The 22,983-nt window shown below is 39.5% G+C and overlaps 1 protein-coding gene across 4 annotated transcripts in view; it reads right to left on the reverse strand.

Moving 5' to 3' along the window:
• The window catches only part of TRIM44 (tripartite motif containing 44), a 198,634-nt gene that overhangs the window by 159,927 nt on the left and 15,724 nt on the right, over window positions 1-22,983 (reverse strand). For all 4 annotated transcript variants that reach the window (XR_283882.5, XM_065528322.1, XM_005578182.4 and 1 more), the window contains exon 2: window positions 15,632-15,709. Coding sequence is in view for 3 of the 4 variants with exons in the window: in XM_065528322.1 (XP_065384394.1) it covers window positions 15,632-15,709 (78 nt within the window). In the remaining variant the exon portion in view is untranslated. The remainder of the gene's footprint in view (window positions 1-15,631; window positions 15,710-22,983) is intronic.

A 22,983-nucleotide genomic window follows, 5' to 3' on the forward strand; every position in this document is an offset into this window, starting at 1 on the left:
TGTGTGTGTATATATATGTGTGTGTGTATATATGTGTGTGTGTGTGTGTGTGTGTGTGTATATATATATAAAGCAAACTAAATATGGCCTGAAAAGGACTTTGTAATTCTCTATTTGAGTCCTTGTGGATGAACTGTAACCTAACTTAATAAGATAGACAAGATTGAAAACCTAACTTAGGAGTAAGCGCCTGTAACAATCACTGAGTCTTGGCCAATCCCAGCAGCCATACTTCAAACCAGTCATACACTGCTGAGGGTTCAAACTGTGTGCAAATAAGGCAAATGCTGAACTGTAACCAATCCAGCTGTTTCTGTACCTCACTTCCGATTTCTGTATGTCACTTTATTTATTTTTTTGTCTATAAATTTGTTCTGACCAAAAGGCATCCCTGGAGTCTCTCTGAATCTGTTGTGATTCTGGAGGCTGCCCAATTCACAAATTGTTCATTTTTCAATTAGACTCCTTTAAACTTAATTTAGCTGACATTTTTGTTTAAACAAATGGTGTCACAAGTGGGGTCTGAAGTACAGCTTCTAATGACCCCCAGGAGTGCTGAGTGAACAAGTAAGGTGCCCGCAGGATCCACTTGCGCCCTCTGATCTCTCAGAGTGGCTGGGAAGCGTTAAGTTCTCTCTCGATTTCAGAGCTCCTCGGATTTGCATTTTGAACTCTCTGAGTTTCTTTGAGCAAATTTCTGATCCAAACTGGGTTTGGAAGTCACGACGGAAACTGGGCTGGGTCCAGCAATGGATTTGATCTGGTAATTAATTGGCTTGGATCCAGTTAGAGGCCTCTTACATCTGACTGGGTCAGAAAGAAACTGACAGCAAATGGTAGTATTTTAGGGGTACAAAATTTGGTGATTAAAGATTTGCAAGGATTTTTTTGTTTGATCCCTTTGTTTCACTTTTCTTGCCCACTTAGGTAGGAAAAATCATTGGCTAAGTTAATCAAGGGAATCTGAGAGCAAAGCCAATATTTTATGTAAAAATGGGATCCTTAATTTCTGAAAAACTGAGTTCCTTCTGGCTTATACATTAGGCACAGGAGGCAGCAAAGTCTTAAAGAAAACAATGAAATCTTACTAAAGGTAACTCATGGTAGAATGTTCTGAATAAACAACAATGCATTGAAGTGCATTTACAAATGAGAGCCTCCAAAAATTAAATGTTTATCTTTCAGCTTAGTTACTAACCCGATCCAAAGGAAATAGACTGCAGCACCAATTGGCTGACTTTGGATAAGTAATGGGGTACATTTTACCTGAGTAAAGGAAGGGATTGGGGTAGAGGTCCTCCCCTCAGTAAAGTCCTTCTTGGTTAAAAATGGAATAAAGGTGACAGGGTTCAACCAAGGGCAAGTTTGAGTCCTGCCAGTTCAATATTGGGTGCTAAGCAGAGTGACTAATTTCTAGGTTTAGTCACATATATATTCCTCTGGCCAGAATTAAAAATGTTAACTGAGTCACCCCATGTAACTCCTTGGGTGGCAACTTGCAAAACTGAGAGGCTTTTGCTGCGGATCCATGAAACAAAAAAGATGATTTTCCTTTATGATGCAGCTTGGCCCCCAGGGTTATAGTGTGGCAAGCAGGGTCACTAGGGCCTCTCAGGGAAAAGGAACCCAGAAGTCTGGCCTGCCAACAAAATGGTAAGAACTACTTACCAGTCAGACTCTGGCCTCTCTCTCTGTGCAAACCGGTCAAACGAATTGTAAAAGTCATTGTTTATCTCCTCTATAAAGTTTGCGTTAACACAAAAAAAGAATTCTGAGGCTGGTCTTAAGCTGTAGTGAATCTAGTGTGCTTTGCGTCTTTCTGTATTGTTTTATCATGAAGAGGGGTACCTTAGGATAAAATGCCTGCCTAGGACCCCATAAGCCTGCTGTTCAAGACGGTCCAGAAAATTGGTCTGTTATGTCCTTGGGAGCTCGACCTTGTAACCACATGGCTGTGGTTTCTCTTTTCACAATGGCAGCCTGGGTTCAGGGTTCAATTCCTGGCTTAGGGAATGAGTACTTTCTGGTTTGAGATCTGCATGACCTTTATCATTTGTTGATTCTTTTTCCCTCCATGAACTATCTTAAATTTTCCTTTTTCTGAGCATAGAAATTGGCCATTTGGCCTAGTCAGTTGGGTAATAAAAGATTTAAAAGGACTTTTTTTTTTTTAAAAAAGCGCTATATCAGGTATAACTCCCAATGCAATCCCTCCCCCCTCCCCCCTCCCCATGATAGGCCCCGGTGTGTGATGTTCCCCTTCCTGAGTCCAAGTGATCTTATTGTTCAGTTCCCACCTATGAGTGAGAACATGCGGTATTTGGTTTTCTGTTCTTGTGATAGTTTGCTAAGAATGATGGTTTCCAGCTGCATCCATGTCCCTACAAAGGACACAAACTCATCCTTTTTTATGGCTGCATAGTATTCCATGGTGTATATGTGCCACGACGAGTTGATGGGTGCTGACGAGTTGATGGGTGCAGCACACCAACAAGGCACAAGTATACATATGTAACAAACCTGCACGTTATGCACATGTACCCTAGAACTTAAAGTATAATAATAATAAATAAATTTAAAAAAATAAAAAATAATAAAATAAAAATAAAAAAGCGCGCTATAAACGTCAGCTTAATTAAAAGCAGATATTCAAGCTCTAACAACCTGGGACTCCTCGGGAAAAACGGGGTGCAAAAGATCCCGTTTTGGGGTGGGGGCGGAAACAAACCTGTTTTCCTCATGGAACCCCAGGAATTGGAAATGGATAGATCTACCCAAAATCTAAGGCTCTGTTCTTTTTGGGATCGAGGATCTGGTATAAAAATGGGACCTTTAATTTTGGGGGACCTGGTTTGCCTTCCAGCTGTGCCTGCTTATTATATTAGGCCTTAGAAACTGCATGCTTTCCTGGCCCTGTTCTTCTAAGGACTGTACCCTAAAGCCAGTAATCCAATTTAAAAAAATTTAAAAACTGGCAAATGAAAAATCTTACAACTACTGGATCTTCTGTGTAGTTATACATGTATTGTGTGTGTAATGTTTATATAAAACAGCTCTAATTAATTGACTTTAAGAATAAGCCCTTAATAGGCCGGGCGCGGTGGCTCAAGCCTGTAATCCCAGCACTTTGGGAGGCCGAGACGGGCGGATCACGAGGTCAGGAGATCGAGACCATCCTGGCTAACACAGTGAAACCCTGTCTCTACTAAAAATACAAAAAACTAGCCTGGCGAGGTGGCGGGCGCCTGTAGTCCCAGCTACTCGGGAGGCTGAGGCAGGAGAATGGCGTGAACCCGGGAGGCGGAGCTTGCAGTGAGCTGAGATCCGGCCACTGCACTCCAGCCTGGGCGACAGCGCAAGACTCTGTCAAAAAAAAAAAAAAAAAAAAAAAAAGAATAAGCCCTTAAATATTTTGTCAGAAAAATAAAAACTGTAATATTTCAGTTCACGTAACTTTAGTAATCTTTGGGAAATTAAAACTGCCTTTAAAAATTGTTCAATTTACCTACTTTGGAGCATTATATTATAGATAAGGCCTGGGGACATGTGGAATTAGCCATGCCTCCTAGCTATGCAAAGAAGGTTATAAAGAAAAGAGATTTTATATAAGAAAGGATTTTGTATGGGTAATTCTTGTCTTAAAGTAAAATAACTGGTTGTTTAAAAAGAGGGATATTTAGGATAAGTTAGAAAATCCACACAACATAGATGGTCTATGTTAAGTTGTGAAAGGATTCATGAAAGGAAATGTATGCATCAAAAGTAAAAGTTGTTAAGAGTTACCGTTACAACATGTGATTAAGACTACTGAAAAAATAGTTTTATATGCAAGATGTGTGAGGAGAATGAAATGTATATTTGGTAAAAGATTATAAGGCATGGGAATGTAAATTTCTGCCTGAAGGATTAAAGGGTTAAAGGATTGTTTTAAATTAGATAAGAATAAGCTAAAGGTTTGAACAAGTTGTGGAAGGCCTGTAAAAATCTTGTAAAAAAAATTCTGAGTATGAACACCTCGACTAAATTTAAAGTAGTATTTTCTGGTTTTTCAGTAAATTGAACATAGAAACAAAAGCACTGATCTGCTTTTAAACAAAAATTTGTAAAGGGCTATAAAAGGTTTATGAAAATCTCACCTTATGGTCAAACTGATTAAGATTGAAAAAATTTGTCTTTAATGTTTTATTAAAAATTGGGGTTGACATTAATAGTACAGTAATACAACAGTGAAATTTGGCTGTCTCTCTTGAACAAGATTTTCAAGTAATATTAAAAGATAATGAAACATTTTTGTTTGCCTTTTATTTAATTAATTACTTAATTTTTTTTTTTGAGACGGAGTTTTGCTCTTGTTGCTCAGGCTGGAGTGCAGTGGCATGATCTCGGCTCACTGCAATCTCCACCTCCGGGTTCAAGCAATTCTTCTGCCTCAGCCTCCCAAGTAGCTGCGATTACAGGCATGCACCACCACGCCCAGCTAATTTTTGTATTTGTCATAGAGACAGGTTTTCACCATGTTGGCCAGGAAGGTCTTGATCTCTTGACCTCATGATCCACTTGCCTCGGCTTCCCAAAGTGCTGGGATTAGAGGCGTGAGCCACTGTGCTCGGCCTTTGATTGCCTTTTAAATTAACTACCAAAAAAGGGGCAGAGGGAAAGACAAGAGACCCATGATTTGGAAAGTTAAGTCTTCACTCTATCAACGAGTAAAGGTTTTTAGCTTTTAAAAAACTTTTGACTCATCATTTTGGCTAAATGAATGACTTATGGTAACCTGGAATTCTATTTCATAGTATCAAGTGTTTTAAACCTTTAACATATTTGATAGGGTACCAAAATCAAATTTCAGTTTCAAAATTGCCTTTTCTTTCCTCTAACATTGAAATGCTACAGAGGGCCCCTAAAGCATCCAAAAGAGAGGTAAACAGATGTGACATGTTACATGAGAAGCACTGTCAAAAAATAAAAAAGTTTAATCTTCTTCAGATTATATTTTAGTGAGTGATATTAACATATGTTACAAAGTTGTATGGGATCTCTAAAATTCTAGTATGTCTGAGTATACGCTATTAATCATAATTGTGGTTATGTTATTGCAGATCACATAAATAACGAAATTTCCTTATCAATTGTGTTTTCATCTATAACGATTTAAAGTTATTTCCACAGTTAATTGTTTAATGCTGATGCAGTTTCTGAAAACCTCACGAGGACACAAAATCCTAGAATATCGTGTCTTTTACGAGGTTCAGGAAAGGATGAAAAGGACCCTAAAAAGTACTCTTCAATACAGGTTTCTAACAACTTCAGAATCATATCATTTGAACTGGGTAAGAATTCCTGGAACTTTAATGAAAAGACAGACTGGTTTATAAAACTGCTAACTCAAGCAGAACAAAATTAGCTACCAAGAATATACTTTGTCAGATTTTAATGCTAAATCAGCTGATACTGAAATTGTTTAGATACACAATTTGAATGAACTCTATGGTCTAAGTCAAATCACCCAAGATAACCTATCAGTTATCAGTGCTCTGCACCTAGTTTGAAGAAACAACTGGTATTCAAAGAGGACGTAAGTCTAATGTTAATTAAGCATGGACTAATGGAGACCCAGGATGGGCACCTTGTCCTTCTTGAGTCCTTAAAGCTTTTGTTATTACAAGTTCTGCATTCCGTGACTTGACATGGAAAAGATAAAATGATCCAAATTGAATATATTGGTGTCGTGACTTACAAACTGCTAAAATAGTTTATAAACAATGTTTGGTCCTATATTCCTGGGAAAACAATCAAAGCTTCAGGTACATTTGGTCATCTGATGGGCCATTTAAACATTTTATAAAAAGTTTCATTCAACTGTTATTTTCAACGCATCTTTTCTGGTTGTATAAAAGCTCTCCCACGCAAGAGGGCTAATGTTATAACGCTAAGTAATTATGCCACAGCGTACTTTCACCAGGTAAATAAAGCTTTTTTATGGTTCACTGAGGACAGTCAACCCCTTCACAATCTAGAACCCAAAGACTGGGTCATCTAAGAACATCAGTGAAAGACCGCCCTTGCCATCCACATTGCAGCAAAACTTTGGAACCCTGAATTTTGGATTCATAATCTCACAACTGAGAAGGGTCCCCCTTCACTCTTAGAAATGTACACCCATTGAAACACTTAGTGTAAACTTACTACGTAAGTCTCTCCCCAGAAGATGGCATCCTTGATGTGAACAGCTTTTCCTATGATCACAGATCAAGACTTCTACTATCATAAGACTCTTATCTTTGAATATTTTTTCTTATTTATGCTTCTATGAACAACAGAAATGAAAAGGGGATCTGTTGTGTGCACTTACAGGGTATACTTTTATTTGTGAAGGATTTTGCAGCCAGCCTTATTCATGGATAACCTTATACTTTATAAGGTAAAAGATGAAGGCCCAATGTAGGTTAGAAACCCTAATGGTACATATGTTGCCTCATCATCAGTCAGAAACAGAACATTAATTCACTCTTCTTAACCCACATCATGAATTAAAGAGAATACTGCAGGAAACTTTCACTCTTCTAGAACGGCATCATTTGTTAGGTCCTTTGTCCATGATTCGGAATAAAAAAGGCAATGATTAGAAACATATCCCACATAATCAGCTCAAAAGCAGATTCTTCTGTAAAGGCTATGCTTACACAACAGACTTTAAATTCTCTTGTGAAAATTAAGCTAAATAATAGAATTGACTAAACAGAAAAGTATCTGTGTATGAGCAGTTGTTGGCACCTGTGTCCCATGGAGAAAAAAATCTGGTATTATAGAGATTCAGTTGTTGGGGATTAACAAAAAGACTGCTTAGTTAAGTAAGTAGACTGGTTAGCTCATTCTTTGACCTATTTGATTTTAGGTGGTTGGGTTTATGGGGACCCTGGGTAAGGAGCATACTCCAAACTCTTGGTATTATCCTCCCAATAGTCATAATAATAATTTCCCTAGTACACTCTATTCTTTCAAAGGTTTTAAATGTTTGCATACAGCCACCTCCAGAATGTCAAATGATTTCTCTTCAACTGGAATGACAAGAGCCAAAAGAAATATTACAGGACACCAAAACCTATGAATGACATGCTGAGACTGGAAACCCAAAATGATGGTAACTAAGGGTGGCACTAAGGCCCTAAGTTTTAGTTACAGTCACCTAAGTGAGAATCTGGTCAAAAGGGAGAATTTTTTAAAACAAAATTATGGGAGGACATTGTTTTGGACTGAGCTCATGCACTAGGCCCCAACAGACCAAACCATACAAAACCAGGGCCGCTCATGCTAAATGCGACACAATCAAACTAAGACTTTAAAGAAACATAGATCCTAGACAGAAAGGACCATGTTTTGTTTTTCTCCTGCAAACAGGATGTTCCAGCATAAAGAGGTACCCACTACTCAGTATCTGTGCCTATCTTTGCAAGACTCACTGTTCTACTGTTTCCCAGTGGGTTTCAAGACCAAATGAAGTACATTTATGATGGTATTACTGACATCAATGACTAAAGTTTTAGTCAATCTCTCAAAATTGAGAAAATGACCAAAAGGGGGGAATTGTTAAAGCAAACTAAATATGGCCTGAGAAGGACTCTGTACTTCTATATTTGAGTCTTTGTGGATGAACTACAACCTAACTTAATAGGTAGAGAAGATTGAAAACCTAACTTAGGAGTATGCACTTGTTACAATCGCTGAGTCTTGGCCAATCCCAGCAGCCATAATTCAACCAGTCATACACTGCTGAGTGTTCAAACTGTGTTCAAATAAGGCAAGTGCCAATCTGTAACCAATCCAGTTATTTCTGTACCTCACTTCTAATTTCTGTATGTCATTTATTGTCTACCAATTTGTTCTGACTACGAGGCACCCCTGGAGTCTCTCTGAATCTGCTGTGAGTCTAGGGGGCTGCCCAACTCACGAATCGTCCATTGCTCAATTAAAGTCCTTTAAATTTAATTCGGCTGAAGGTTTTTTTTGTTTTGTTTTTGTTTTTTTTTTAAGACAGAGTCTCGTTCTGTCATCCAGGCTGGAGTGCAGTGATGTGATCTTGGCTCACTGCAAGCTCTGCCTCCTGGGTTCACACCATTCTCCTACCTCAGCCTCCCGTGCAGCTGGGACTACAGGTGCCCACCACCATGCCTGGCTCATTTTTTGTATTTTTAGTAGAGACGGGTTTCACCTTGTTTCCAGGATGGTCTCGATCTCCTGACCTCGTGATCTACCTGCCTTGGCTTCCCAAAGTGTTGGGATTACAGGCGTGATCCACCACACCAGGCCCTGAAGTTTTTCTTCTAACAATATATAACACAAGTTAAACGTCCCAAATCCAAAACTCCAAAATCTGAAATCCTCCAAACTCCAAAATTCTTTGAGCACTGACAAAGGAAACACTCACTGAAGCATTTCAGATTGCAGATTTTCAGATTAGGGAAGTTCAACTAGTATAATACAAATATTCGAAAATACGAAATTCAAAATACTTCTGGTTCCAAACATTTCAGATAAGGGATACTCAATCTATAATACCATTTTATGCACAAAACACAAAGAACCATAATATTACCCAGTTTTTTCCATAGGTATCTTTCACCTCAAAGTATGGTCTCAAAAGAATGCATGTGACCATGTGCATGAGAATCATCCAGGGTGCATATTTGAAAAGTAGATCTCAGAACCACAAAATTAGATGCTTTGAGTGAGGCTCAAGAATCAGCATTTCTTTATAAAAAGTAAGTATCCAAAGTTTACAAGCCACTGCAGGGATAAAAAAAAAAATTGGTGATTTTCTTTCTTTCTTCTTTAGACTTGTCTGTCCTGTGTCTTCTACATTTTTCTACAGAAAACATATACAGATAGTCCCCATACAACGGTCTGACTTACTATTTTTCTACTTTATGATGGTGCAAACGTGCTACCATTCAATAGAAACTGTACTTCAAGTACCTATACAACTATTCTAGCCTATTCGGCTAGGCGTGGTGGCTCACACCTGTAATCCCAGCACTTTGGGAGGCCGAGACAGGTGGATCACGAGGTCAGGAGATCAAGACCATCCTGGCTAACACAGTGAAACCCTGTCTCTACTAAAAATACAATAAATTAGCTGGGCATGGTGGCGGGTACTTGTAGTCCCAACTACTTGGAGGCTGAGGCAGGAGAATGGCGTGAACCCGGGAGGCGGAGCTTGCAGTGAGCTGAGATCACACCACTGCACTCCAGCCTGGGCAACAGAGCGAGACTCTGTCTCAAAAATAAATAAATAAAAATAAAATAAATAAATAAATAAAAGTAAGCCTATTCAACACTTTATTATGAAGTAGGCTTTGGTTAGATTATTTTGCCCAACTATAGACTAATGTTAAGTGTTCTGCGCGCGTTTAAGGTAGGCTAAGCTATGATGTTCAGAATGTTGGATGTATTAAATGCATTTTTGACATAATATTTTCAACTTATGATGGGTTTATTAGGATGTAATCCCACTGTAAGTCAAGGAATATTTGGTATTTCTTTTATAATTGGGTAGGGGAGGATGAGAGAGGGATAAGCTGTTTTGTTTTGATAAAGCCAGGGGAATGGTGAAGGAGGGAAAGAGCTTGTTTCTCCTTTTTTTTCCTGCCCAAGTGTCTACAGAGGACAAAAAGGGGCCACATTTACTTCTTCCCAGAGCAGGCCTGAGGGAGCACAGGTATTTTTCCCAATTGATGTCCTTCACTAATCAGGTCAAACTGTGGAAGCACTTGCCTCAGTTCTTCGTTTAGCGAGGGCTAAATGCTCTGAGGGTTATGGCTTTTTTGCCATCTCCCCACATTTTCTGTTGGAAAAGGCCATTCTCCAGTCCTGGTTCTCTGGAATTGTGGGGGACTGTGCTATGGCACAGGATCCCAGTAAAAGGAGGTAAAAGAAGAGTGTGAGGAAAAAATAATCAGTTAAGGGTCATATTGCTAGGGATGCCAGGCTATATATACATGTATTTACCCATGGATTCAATAATAGTGTATAGGTGAAGAACATGAAGTAAGACAAATCTCGAGTTAAGCCCTGGTCCCATCACTTACTAGCAAGCTATTTAATCCCTCTAAGTCTCAGAATGCTCATCCACAAAACAAAACAAACACTTATTTTTATAGGGTTGCTATAATAGATAATACGTATCAATTACTATGTGCCAGGCTCCATGCTAATAAGGCCTGAAGATACAGAGATAAAATAAATATAACTCATGACCTCCAAAATTCCTACTTACAACTTTTTAAATGAAAAGTACAGAAATAGGTCAATAATTCTAATAACTCATCAACCACATGAACACTTTCATATGTAACAACTTGATAACTGAAGCATCTCAATTCTCTGCTTCGGGGGGCTGAATAAACAGTGCCCCAGTGAATACTTCTTTTTTGGCACAGGGCAAGGATCAAGATGACGCCTGGCTTGACCCTTGTGAATAGTAGGACACAATAATAAGAATTTCAAATTAGGTTTTGCTTATATTCATCACTACCTGTACATTAAAAATTTGTATTTTTTGACAAGAATCTGATTATCACAGAAGAGTGAAGGACTGGGCTGTGTTCCATGCCAATGATATCGCTATGAAAAATGACTGCAAAGTTCTTTTGCAATTATAAAATGCTACATCAACACTGAAATAAAAAAAGAAAACCACTCTTGGGTTTATTTAACTAATTTCACGTTGCTAGATAATGGTGTGGTTTCACACTTCAGTAAGAATACCTCTAGAGGCTAGAAGAAACAAAAGGAAAAAAAACCTGCTGTTTTAGGAAGTCTTGGGTATGATCAGATCCCCTGTTTAATCCCACTCCAGTCACACAGAATAATGTGAGCCACTTGGCTCAAGTTTTAAGATGCTTCTTTTTTGAGACTATAAGATTAGTAAGAATTCAAGATACACAACTGTGTTAACTGTTTGCTTCAAGCACACCAGTTACAGGAAACAATGAACAGTGCATATCAGAGGGAAAGAAAAGCAATCAATACATAATAGAGAGAAAATGGCTGTTATTAACTACATAATAAGAGGTTAGTTTGATTGAGCTTAGCATGTTGTACTTTTGGTTCAATGCTTTCTGAGGACTGGGCAGGGGGAAGGGAGGAAAGGGAATCAATGTGTTTTCTAAGCCTAGGTTACCTCTGAGTAAACTGTGAAAGATAACTGCATAGTCACTACAAAGGAAAGCTATGAAGATAAAGAATTAAGAAAGCTTTAAATTTTTTAAAAATCCAAGTATAGACACACATATACACACATACCCCTGACTGATTACATTTTTAAATTTCCCTAAAGCCTAGCATAAATGTACGCAATCTACAGATAAGTATCCTGCTTGTACAACAGGTGTTTCAGAAAAGTTTGGCTGGAGAAAAAAAAGTTGGCAAACTAAATCAGGTCAAACACATTAGGGCAGCGTATTATGTAAAAGACTAGTTCCTACTAATCCTTTTGACAAACTAAAGATTGTTCGTTATTAAAAGTAATCTTCTTCCATGATATAGAGGGTTCTAGATGCCCAGAGGTATGTACCCTTTAAAACAGGGCTCACCACAGCAACATGCATGCACAAAACTTCATTTGGTCCTGTGCCCTATTTCTCAACCATCAGTGGCTCTGGTTCCTCTCTTCAGGCTCACCCATAATGGCTGGCTGTTCCTGAATTTCCTCTGATTTTAGAACTCAGCCTATACCTCAACCATGGCAGGGAGCTTTGATCATCCTCCTAAATCCTGACCAGGATCTCTTTCCCTCTTTTCGGCTTTGCTACTTCTCTGTTGGAAGTGACAGTGTAAAGCAGTCCTGTCCTCCTAGCCTGAGCTGACTTCCCAACCTACCTCTTTTTCCCCTCCCTACTTCTTTCCTACCTCTGCTCAACTTGTTTGTTTCATAAGCCTAGATTTTTATCTACCTTTTTTCAAAGTTGAAATCACCTGGACTTATTTCTAAGGGCTCTTCTACTTGTTCAAAAGAGTGGAAAAAAAATCATTAACATAGAGGAAAACAGCTAATGTACAGCACAGAGGTTCTCAAAGTGTGATACTTCAACCAGCAACATCAGCATCACCTGATAATTTCACAGAAATGAACACTGTCTAGCCACCCCAGGCCAGCTGAATAAAAAACTCTGGAGGTGGGCCCAGTACTCTATATTTTAGTACGTCTTCTGGGTGATTTTCATGCACACTGAAGTTTAAGAACCTCTGGATCTGGAAGAAAAGAAGATGCCTGACAAAATGTTTGGATAAAATGAGGCATCTCATTAAACAGAATCAAGTATATATTATTGACACAGAAGAATATCTAAGATATTCTACATAAAGGAAAGAGCAGTTGTAAAACTATGGGTATAATTTCGCAAAAAACAATTTTGAAAATGTACTTCTACATGGAAAAATGTCTAGAAGGTTATATACTAAACGGTTAACAGTGGCTAACTTGGGGGAGATTTTACTTTTTCTTTATGAATAGCTGTATTTTTAAATCTATAAGCATGTATTATTTTATAATTTAAAAAAATGATTAATCTAGACATCTTCTACTCCTCTCTAGCAAAACTCAAGAGGTAAAAATTAACTCATTTCCCAATAGGCTTCATTGTCTGGACTAATCAAGCTTTGTGATGCTTTAGGGAATTCTAGAGGAAGTGAGGCAGAGATAGTGCTCAGTCCTCCATGACTCAATCAGTGCTTCTATGTAAAGCCTCTGTGCCAGGAAACGACAGGTCACAAAGTCTAACAGATTTCTGCCCTTCTTAAATAGGCCAACTCAAAAAGGGGATGGTGGGGCTCTGTGGGAAAACAGAACAGACAAAAATTTAAGGGTTGTCTTGGAAGATGCCAATTTATTTCTAGGAAAATCTTCTTTGTTGCAGAAATTATACATTTAAGTGGCCCATTTTTTACCCCCATTCCTGATCTGGCAGTCATTCTGTAATTATCCTTCATCTTCCTTCAAGCTGGCTCCGAGTATATACAGCATATGCTTGTGGTAGACTAAAAAGGGGCTTGAAAATAAAACAGGTTGGTAGTAAATGATCCAGGGCAAAATAAAGAAGAGTAAAAAACAGGTGCAGGTAGACACACATACCCAGTCAGGTCCTTACAAATATCCTTTACCTTATGATGCATCAAGGGAAAAGCCTGACACTTCCAGGGATTCCTCTGATGGGACCACTCAGTCCTTTCACTTTGTGGCAAGCTTTCCATCAGAAGCACTACATGCATTCATAAAGGATCCCAAAGCACTTTACCTGTATTATAGTCATAGAGAACACTCAGTGTGATTTGCACACATCCGCTCCCTCTTCACTGCCCTGCTAATTATAAATTTAGTGGAAACAGAATATGGTTGTCTCCTGCAGAACAGGAGTTGCCTCAGAAACCAGAGAAACTTGGCAAGAAAAGCTTTCAGTAACTTTTAATAAGTGGTTCATCCTAACTAAAGGAAAAACTTTTATCAGGGGTCCCCCTACTTTGAGCTAGGAAAGTTGACAAATGTTACTCCAATTTTTTTCTGTCTACCAAGATACTCTCTACTTCTAGAACCCTAACTACACCAGAAGACGAGAGATCTTACCAAAGTCCCCAATATTTTCATTGCCATATGAAGAGAAATTTATTTTTGCGGCTGCAGCCACCTTTTGAAGAGCCCACCAGTCTGTGGCTCTGCCACATATTGTGTTTCAATTTAGAAAACTGCAGCACAATGTGATTATGTGGTAGAAAGGAGATAAAATCCAGTGCCTGGTTTGCAGCATGACATAAAACAAAGAGTACAGGCACTGGAGTCAGAGTTTGAATTCCACATCTGTATTACATTAGATTTGAGCAGATGATTCTACCTTTCTAAACCTCAGTGTTCTTATCAATAAAGTAGGAATAAAATGCTACTTTACAGTGTTGTTAAATAATTAAAAATATTTGAGGGGAGAGCAGGAATGATAAGTTAGCGTTTAATGGGTACAGAATTTCAGTTTGGGATAGTAAAAAAGCTCTAAAGATGGACAGTGGTGATGGTTATACAACCAAGTGTGGCCAGGTGTGGTGGCTCATGCCCATAATCCCAGCACTTTGGGAGACTGAGGAGGGCAGATAGCCTGAGGTCACGAGTTTGAAACCAGCCTGGCCAACATGGTGAAACTCTGTCTCCAGTAAAAATACAAAAAGTTAGCTGAGTGTGGTGGTGTGTGCCTGTAGTCCCAGCCACTCAGGGGGCTGAGGCAGGGAATCACTTGAACCTGGGAGGCGGAGGTTGCAATGAGCTGAGATCATGCCACTGCACTCTAGCCTGGGCACCAGAGTGACACTGCATCTCAGAAAAACAAAAAACAAAAACAAACAAAAAACCAAAGTGAATGTTACAGTTAATGCCATTGAACTGTACACTCAAAAATGGTTAAAATTTTGTACGTATATTTTAGCACAATTATGTAAGAGTCCTAGCAAAGTGCCTGGCTCTCAGTAGATACTCAAGAAATGTTAGTACCATTCCTGTTTTAAAATAAAAAAAAAAAAACAAAAAAACAAAACCTACAGTAAAATGAAATCATGCTCCTTTCCCTATTTAACTGTGAGAAACTTTGATTCTAAGGCAAAGCCAGCTGGCACCAATACCAGGTAGTGCCACAGTAAGTGTCTAGGTAGGAAAGAGAAGGAAGTCTGTGTTAGTCATAGTCCCTCCAGCATGTTCAGTTCCCAGTTTACCTTCACCCCATTATGGTGTCTCCCAGAATATCAATCCGCTAGACCCCGACATATCAAAAAAAAAAAAAAAAAAAAAAAAAAAAGCTGGGACACTTAAAACAGTTGCCAAACCAGACTACAGGTCATAAGGAAAAAAGTATTCTGAGTGGCAGCTGGCTCCTGGAAGCAGTGGAGAGATAAGACGTTAGTGCTGAACACCAACTAAATGAGTCTGGATCCTATGCCAGTCCCTGGCATTAAGATGACCTGTATCTCTCGGCCGGGCGCAGTGGCTCACATCTGTAGTCCCAGCACTTTGGGAGGCTGAGGCAAGCAGATCACAAGGTCAAGAGTTCAAGACTAGCCTGACCAACATGGTGAAACCCCGTCTCTACTAAAAATATAAAAATTAGCAAGGCATGGTGGTGCACACCTGTAATCCCAGTTAACTCGGGAGGCCGAGGCAGGAGAATGGCTTGGACCCGGGAGGCAGAGGTTGCAGTGAGTCAAGATTGCACCACTGCACTCCAGTCTGGGCAGCAGAGCGAGACTCTGTCTCAAGAAAAAAAAAAAAAAGATCTGTATTTCTCTCAGACGCCTTTGGCTGCATTTAATGGACACAGAGGACCAAAGATTCAAAGACTCCCAGTAAAGGAGGATTAAAAATGAACTTGTCTGCAGTTCAGGGAAAGCAATTAATGATTATGTGTTGTAAGTCATAAAATAGAGAAGGGGAAAAATAGATGACTTATCTCTAGGCATACCAGAACACTGTTTCTGATGGGCAGGCTTAATTAAATCTTAATGCAATGTTCAGAGAGATGATCATCAACACCCCACAATTTTAGCTCAAGAAGAATGAAATGCTTGGGGTACCAACACCCAATCAATTCCAAACAATACTTACTTTAGGGTCTGAGCTCTTGAACTTCAACCTTTCCACCAATTCGATCATAGCCGCCTTCAGTCCACCTGAGTCTTTGCTCTAGAAGGAAGAAAAGTGAGGGGTCACTAGACAGCATTTTGTTGCTCTCTCAAACACAAACAGCATTTTGGAGGACAATGAAATAAAAAGCAACTTTTTCTTAGCAGCGAAGAGAGCTAAACAACTAAGGAGAGGTGCATTGTCCCTCTTTCCCTTCTCTATGGACAAACAGTGTCAGGACATAAACTGCCCAGTGACTGGCAGAACTATATGGAATGAAAATTAAATACAATTTGTATAGGCTGACTCACTGCTTCACCTCAGGCTCAACTGTGCCAGTGTTCACTGTGCCTCTACAAAAGACAGTCCCATACAAGATGTCTATTTTACAGACTAGTAATTTTAATTTTGAACCTTTATGCATCAGATACAGAAGTATGCAATATTAAATATACTTATAAAAATAAAACAAATAGTCTGAAATTTAATTACGAATGGAACTCCAGTGTGCTGATTAAGAACACAGGTTTTTTAACTGGGTGTGGTAGCTTGCACCTGTTATTTCAGCTACTCAGGAGGCTGAGGCAGGAGCACTGCTTGAGGCCAGGAGTTCAAGACCAAAAAAACCACAAAACTCATGGGTTTCCGAGTCAGACATATACAGTTCCAATTTTGGATTTGCCATTAACTAGTTGATTGATTTCAGGCAAATTACTAAATTTCTCAAAACCTTCTCCCCCTTCTATAAAATAGTGATAATAAACTGGGCTATTTTGGGGCCTAATTGAAAGTGTTTTAAAAGGTATTAGCACAGTATGTGGCTCACACACAGTGAGTGCTCAAAAATTTCACATGCCATTACTATTATTACAGTATAATGATTTAGAGTTGCACAGTACAATAAAAGACTAATGTGAGCCCCAAATGCAAGCGTATGTATATAATTTCATAATTGCCACAATTAAAAAGTAAAATTGATTTTGATATATTTTACTTAACTCAGTATATTCAAAATATCATTACAACATGTAATTTCAACATGAGATTTTTTTTTTCATGTTAGGTCTTTGAAATCTAGTATTTCACAATCATAGCCCAATCAATTTAAACCAGCTACATTACAAGTGCTCCAAAGCCACATGTGACTAGTGACTACTATATTGGTCAGTACAGATTTAGAGCACAGACTACAGCCCTAGTGCCATTAGTGACACACTAGCTGTGTGACCTTAGGCAAGTTACTTAGCCTATGTCTCAATTTCTCTATCTGTAAAACAGAGCCAATAACAGTATCTATTTCATAGGACTATAGTAAGATTAAATTAGGTAATGTATGTCAATGTACTCAGAACAGAGCCTGGCACATGGTAAATACAAAAGGAAGTATGAAACAGTTTTACTATCTGTCTCCCTCATGATATTTTCAGTTCCTTAAGGGTAAGAACCGTAATTTTTTTATATCTCTGTATCTCTTACGCCCAACATCTAGATGTTGTAAAAAGTCTGAACAAATCAATGAATGAACATATAATCTTAAGACATGAATGCCATAATAATAATACATTATATTGTATATAGGACAATCTAAAATCACAGGAATTCATTTATTTTCTTATCTCAACAATTCTATGAGATAGGTAGGAACATTCATTTTACCAATGACGGAAAGGAAGCACAAAGAGGTAAAATCACTGTCATTTCTATGCGGTAGGGACAACAAAGCAGCACAAGAAAAGAAAGACACTGCAAATATCTCTTACTCAAAATTGGCCTCTGGATCCGTGATAACATGTCTTCCAAATTTACAGAACTAATTTCAATTCCTCCAAAACAGGAAATACCTAGTGAGATTCCACTATATAAATTAAAATATACTAAAGGCTCAATTTTTCCCCCTCTGACCTCTCTTGCCTCTCAAGTCTACACAGTAAAAATCAGACACAACATGACTACAACCAATATCTACTTTAGATGTGTTCTTCAAACACAGCTTAGATCATATTTCCATCTTAGCAGAGGTTCTAAATTTTAGTAAGTTCTATTTTTTAAAGTGATGGTTTACAACTCCCCTATATCCTCCACTAATTTTAGTCTTTAATCTCTGTGGTCTCATAGCAGACAGTAGAGAAAAGGAACTTAGAGGTCATATGCCAGGGAGCAGGTGAGACCTGAAGTGCCTAAAAAAGGGTTAAGTTGCCAGACACAATCCTGCTTTTACGAGATGATCAGACAATAAAGCCTGTCTGGTGATATCATTCCTCTAACCTGCTTCTCATTGGCTGAACAAGCAGGGCACTTGTCCCTGGAAAGCTCTCTTCCCCCACATCCCAGCTGCCAGCGCCCATTTTAAGCTCTTCGGCAATAGCTCTGATATATTATGACTTTCCCCTGGCTCTAGAGAGCAGAAAGGAATGCACCAAACTGTGCCTTAAAACCTTCAGAAAAGAATAAAACGACAATGAAGGAATCCCTAAGAAGCAGACAGCCTGTCTGCAAGCAGATGTGCCTCGTGTGGATGGATAAGCGAACCCTTAGCCTTCTTTCATAAAAATTCAGTGTGTCAGCAGAATCCTTCCTCCTTTTCACAAAGCTTTCACAAAACATCAGCAGCATCACCTAACCAGGCAAGAGAGAGAGGAGAGGCAACTTAAGAGAGCCTCCCTTCAGGAAACTCACCTGTTCCACCTCCCCACCTCGCTCTCTGTGAATTATTCAAGATTAACTGGGCTCTATGGTGAACCTGCTATACTCAGTCTCTAAATGAGTGGTGAGAAAACCTTTCCCAAAGGCTTTTTAAAAAATCCACAAAATAAGCAGTTGGTCAGAAGGGAGAGGCTCCTTAGGGCAGACCCGACCCTGATAGCTGCAGAGCTGGGGCAAGAGTCCGAATGGACTCTGGGGCCTTGTGCACAGGTGTTCAAGCTAGCATGTCCAAGCTGAGAATACCCTTCTAGGTCACCCATGATACACATGTGAGACCTAGGGATACATGTATCAGAAACTGGTCCATCTTTAGGCAGATGGACTCAGGAAGAGGCTCTGCAGGCCATGGAAGGTAATTATTGGGTAACTAGGTACTTGAAGAGTGGTATGGAAGAGGACAGGCAAGGCTACAGGAGGGGTCTTCAAAAGCATGGGACACAGCCCTGCTACTCAGGAGGCTGAGGCAGGAGAATCGCTTGAACCTGGGAGGCAGAGGCTACAGTGAGTCAAGATCACTCCACTGCACTCCAGCCTGGGTGACAGAGTGAGACTGCATCTTAAAAAAAAAAAAAAAAAAAAGTATGGGACATAGGTCAGGATAGGTCAGGGGCATGGGGTTGTTTGGGTCTAAGGGTGGTGGTATCTGAATCTGAGTATCCCCAAACCATAGAATAGTACCATGTTTCGGTTAATTATTCGGTTGTTGAGGACAGCCATTAGTCAAAAGATAGCCAGATAGATTATACCCTCATATATTCCCTAATTGGGAAACCAGTGAACAGAAAAGATAGTGGAACAGAACAGCTGCCTCTGAAACCTGAGTTCTAATTGAGAAGTGAACCAGGATAGTAAGAAAAGGCAGCCTAATTCACCTTGTAGACATTTGGTTCCACAGTAGAAATGATTGTCAATCCTTGGGGCACATACCATGACTAGTGAAGTAGTAGGATTCTCCTGCTATCCGTACTTCTCCACCTCCATCCCACCCAATGCATTCTAAGAACACAGGAGTTCAATGTGAGCATAACTTGTTTATGCACCTTGTTCCTCCCCTAAGAAGGTGTAGAATAAAAAGAGACAAGTGCTACGTTGTGACACTTACCACTCAGAATTTGATTAATCTGCAGAAGCGTAGGATGCTTCACAAAAGCCAGCTCCTAGGGATGAGTCATAATAAAACCAAAGAAAGGACAAAATGCTGTACATGTGAAGGTATTCTTTAGTCTCCAAAGCACTTTCATATGCTCTTTCATTGGCATTTCACAATAACCCTAAAAAGCAGTATATTCTCACTTTACAGCTGAGAAAAATGGCTGGTGAAAATCAAATGAACCCAAAGCTCAGAGCACTTACACTCTTTCACTGGCATTTCACAATAATACAATAACTAAAAGATAGTGTATTCTCACTTCACAATGGACTAAAATGGCACTGTGGATGTCAAACGATGTCCCCAAAATCACAGAACTGGTCAGTGCCAAAACCAAGATCAGAAACATCTAAATTAAAAAGATTTATAACATATACAATGGAAGACACTGGTATCAAGAATACAGAAAAAACACATAAGGAATTTCTATAAATCAGTAAGAAAAAGCCAAATAAACCCAAAAGAAATCCCCCCAAAAATATGAACAGATAAAACAAGACCCTTCTTTAAAAAAAAAAAAACAGAAATGTGAAATGCAAACACATCAAAACAGGCAAAAGATGCTCAAACTCACTCATGATTAAAATATCATTTCTCACCCATCAGCCTGAAATAAATCTTAATCTCATAACAGCAAGTGTTAGGCCCTGGGGAAATTGGGGACTTCCATATGTTGTTGATGGATATATAAAATAACTGCCACTCTGAAATCACATGCCTACCAATCCACTTCTTTCCTCTTGAAGAAGACTAGCACCTGTGTCAAGGATGCATGTACAAAATTATTTATTTCAGCATTGTTTGTAATACTAAAAATCTGCAAACACCCCAAGGATTCATCAATAGTGGGTGGCTAAATAAACCACTGAATTAACACACTGTGGAACATGACATAGCAAATAAAAAGAATGAGGTAGGTTGTATGTACCTGGATACAAGGCATGACATACTGTTGAATTTAAAACAAAACAAAACAAAACAAACAAACAAAAAAACCTTGCAAAATGGTACATGTAATAAATATAATTTTTAAAAAAACTATTACTTTCTATGAGTGATACAGGTATGTAAAATATTAGAAAAGCAATTATTGCTGGGACTGGTACTTGGGATAGACAGATTTTAGAGTTAAATATATTCCTACTAATTGCATAGCTAAGATTTAGCATACGAAAAAACAAACAAACAAAAAAAGATAGGCAAGAAGGGAGGGAGAGAGGTAGAATTTGACCAAGAGGGCCAAGGTCTCCTGCTTCCAGTGCTTCTTCCCATGTGTTTGCCTAAATGTAAATACTGGGGCCTTTTCCTTTGACACTGCAAACATATGAACCAGGAGATTCAAGAGAAGGTTCTTTACTTGATATTCAGGTATGGATTTCAGGGGGTCTGAAATCCTCAAAACAATATAAAATTTGGGCTGTACATGACATTAGCTTTTCTTACATCCTCAAAAACAATTAACATTCCAAATGTAAAGAGTATTGCACAAAGAGAAAGTAGACCCAGGTTTTACTACTAGCACTGCCAGTAACTGCTTGTGTGAGCTTGGAAAAGTCATTTTACATCCCTGGGTTTCTGTTTTCCCATCTGTAAATGAGGAAGATGGACCAGACCAAAAGCTACACATCAACAGCCTGTGGCCTACAGAACTATTTTCTGTGGCTTTTAGAGTATTGTCCCACACATCCACTAAGAGTTTTAAATTAGTTGCTAGCATTTAAAAATCAGGACATATGACATAAAAATAAAGATTTCTAGCTTCTTTTGTAAATCCAAAGGGTATGACGGTAATGGGCTCCCATTCCAATACAGCAGAAATTGGCTGAAACTGAGTAGTAGCAGCTATTCACTTTAGGCAAAGCAAGCTCTCTCAAGTTTGCCAGTTACTTTGGCTTGCTTCTCTTGTTTACATTACCTTTCTGGTAGATATTTGAAGTTGCTATCCCCGGAAGCAATTCTAAAAGTTTTCTACTTCTAAGATTCCTTGTGTTTGGACACTATGAAAATAGGGGTACCTTTCTTCAAAGGAGCACGTATTACATGATACATTCATATCCATCCACCCCAAAACACAGAAATAATATTTCATTCTAATGGAAACACGTCTTAAAAATGGGCAAAGGGTAGAAGCAAAAGTAGAATATGGCAGGTAGCAGTGGCATCAGAATAGGAAGAAGTATTCCCTGACAAGTGGTCTCTGCACTTTCATGGAAGTCAGTCTAGTCTAATGCCAATAACCAGCTAGGCACCGAAAAGTCACATGTCAGCAAAAATGTAAATATAAGCCACATAAATATCCTAAACTGGCTCCTGAATATTGAATTCTATTATTACGAAGAATCAATCAGAAGATGTTGAATTCAGAAAGAATACTAGCTATCTGTTTTGGGGTGTTTTTCTCCCTATTCCATTGGCTTGTGTCGATATCATTCTTCAAAAAAAACAAAACAAAACAAAACAAAAAACATCAATCCAACTTAGTCATTTTACCAGAAGGTCTTGTCTGGGAGAAATAGTGGAAAAGGATCAGAAGATGGAATACAGAAGTCCTTCTTGGCCAGGCACAGTGGCTCATACCTGTAATCCCAGCACTTTGGAAGGCCAAAGCGGGCAGATCATTTGAGGCCAGGAGTTCGAGACCAGCCTGGTCAAGATGGAGAAACCCCACCTCCACTAAAAATACAAAAATAAGCTGGGCATGGTAGTGCATGCCTGTATTCCCAGCTACCTGGGTGGCTGAGACATGAGAATCACCTGAACCCAGGAGGTGGAGGTTGCAGTGGGTGGGGATCAACTGCGCTCCATCCTGAGCAACAGAGCAAGACACTGACTGAGAGAGTAGGGAGGGGAGGGGAGGGGGGAGAGGAGAAGAGGGAAGGGGAGGGGAAGAGGGGAGGGGGAGAGGAGAGGGGGAGAGGGGAGGGGGAGAGGGGAAGGGGGAAAGGGGAAGGGGGAGAGGGGTGGGGAAGGGGGAGAGGGAGGGAAGGGGAAGGGGGGAGAGGAGAAGAGGGAAGGGGAGGGGAAGAGGGGAGGGGGAGAGGAGAGGGGGAGAGGGGAGGGGGAGAGGGGAAGGGGGAAAGGGGAAGGGGGAGAGGGGTGGGGAAGGGGGAGAGGGAGGGAAGGGGAAGGGGGGGAGGGGGAGGGGGAGGGGAGAAGTCCTCCCAAGGAATCAGAAAGCAAGGTTTTGTCAAAAGGAAATGAAATTAAATTTTAGTATCACCATCCCATGTACAAAAGTTATCATCTCCTTCATACTACTTCATTTTCTAACTCCAAACCCCCACTCCTACACTAGGCCATCACTTTTAGTTGTCAGAACCCAAAGTCATTCTTGGGTCTGAAAAAAATCCATCAGCAGGTCTTTTTAGGCCTAACTCTAAAATATACACCATATCCAATTGGCATGTATTCTTCACTATTGTATTGTTCACTATTCCCAACCTAGTATAAGCAGCAATACTGCTTCTGCTCTTGCTACCCT

Source organism: Macaca fascicularis, chromosome 14 (assembly GCF_037993035.2).
Source record: "Macaca fascicularis isolate 582-1 chromosome 14, T2T-MFA8v1.1".
Lineage (NCBI taxonomy): Eukaryota > Metazoa > Chordata > Mammalia > Primates > Cercopithecidae > Macaca > Macaca fascicularis.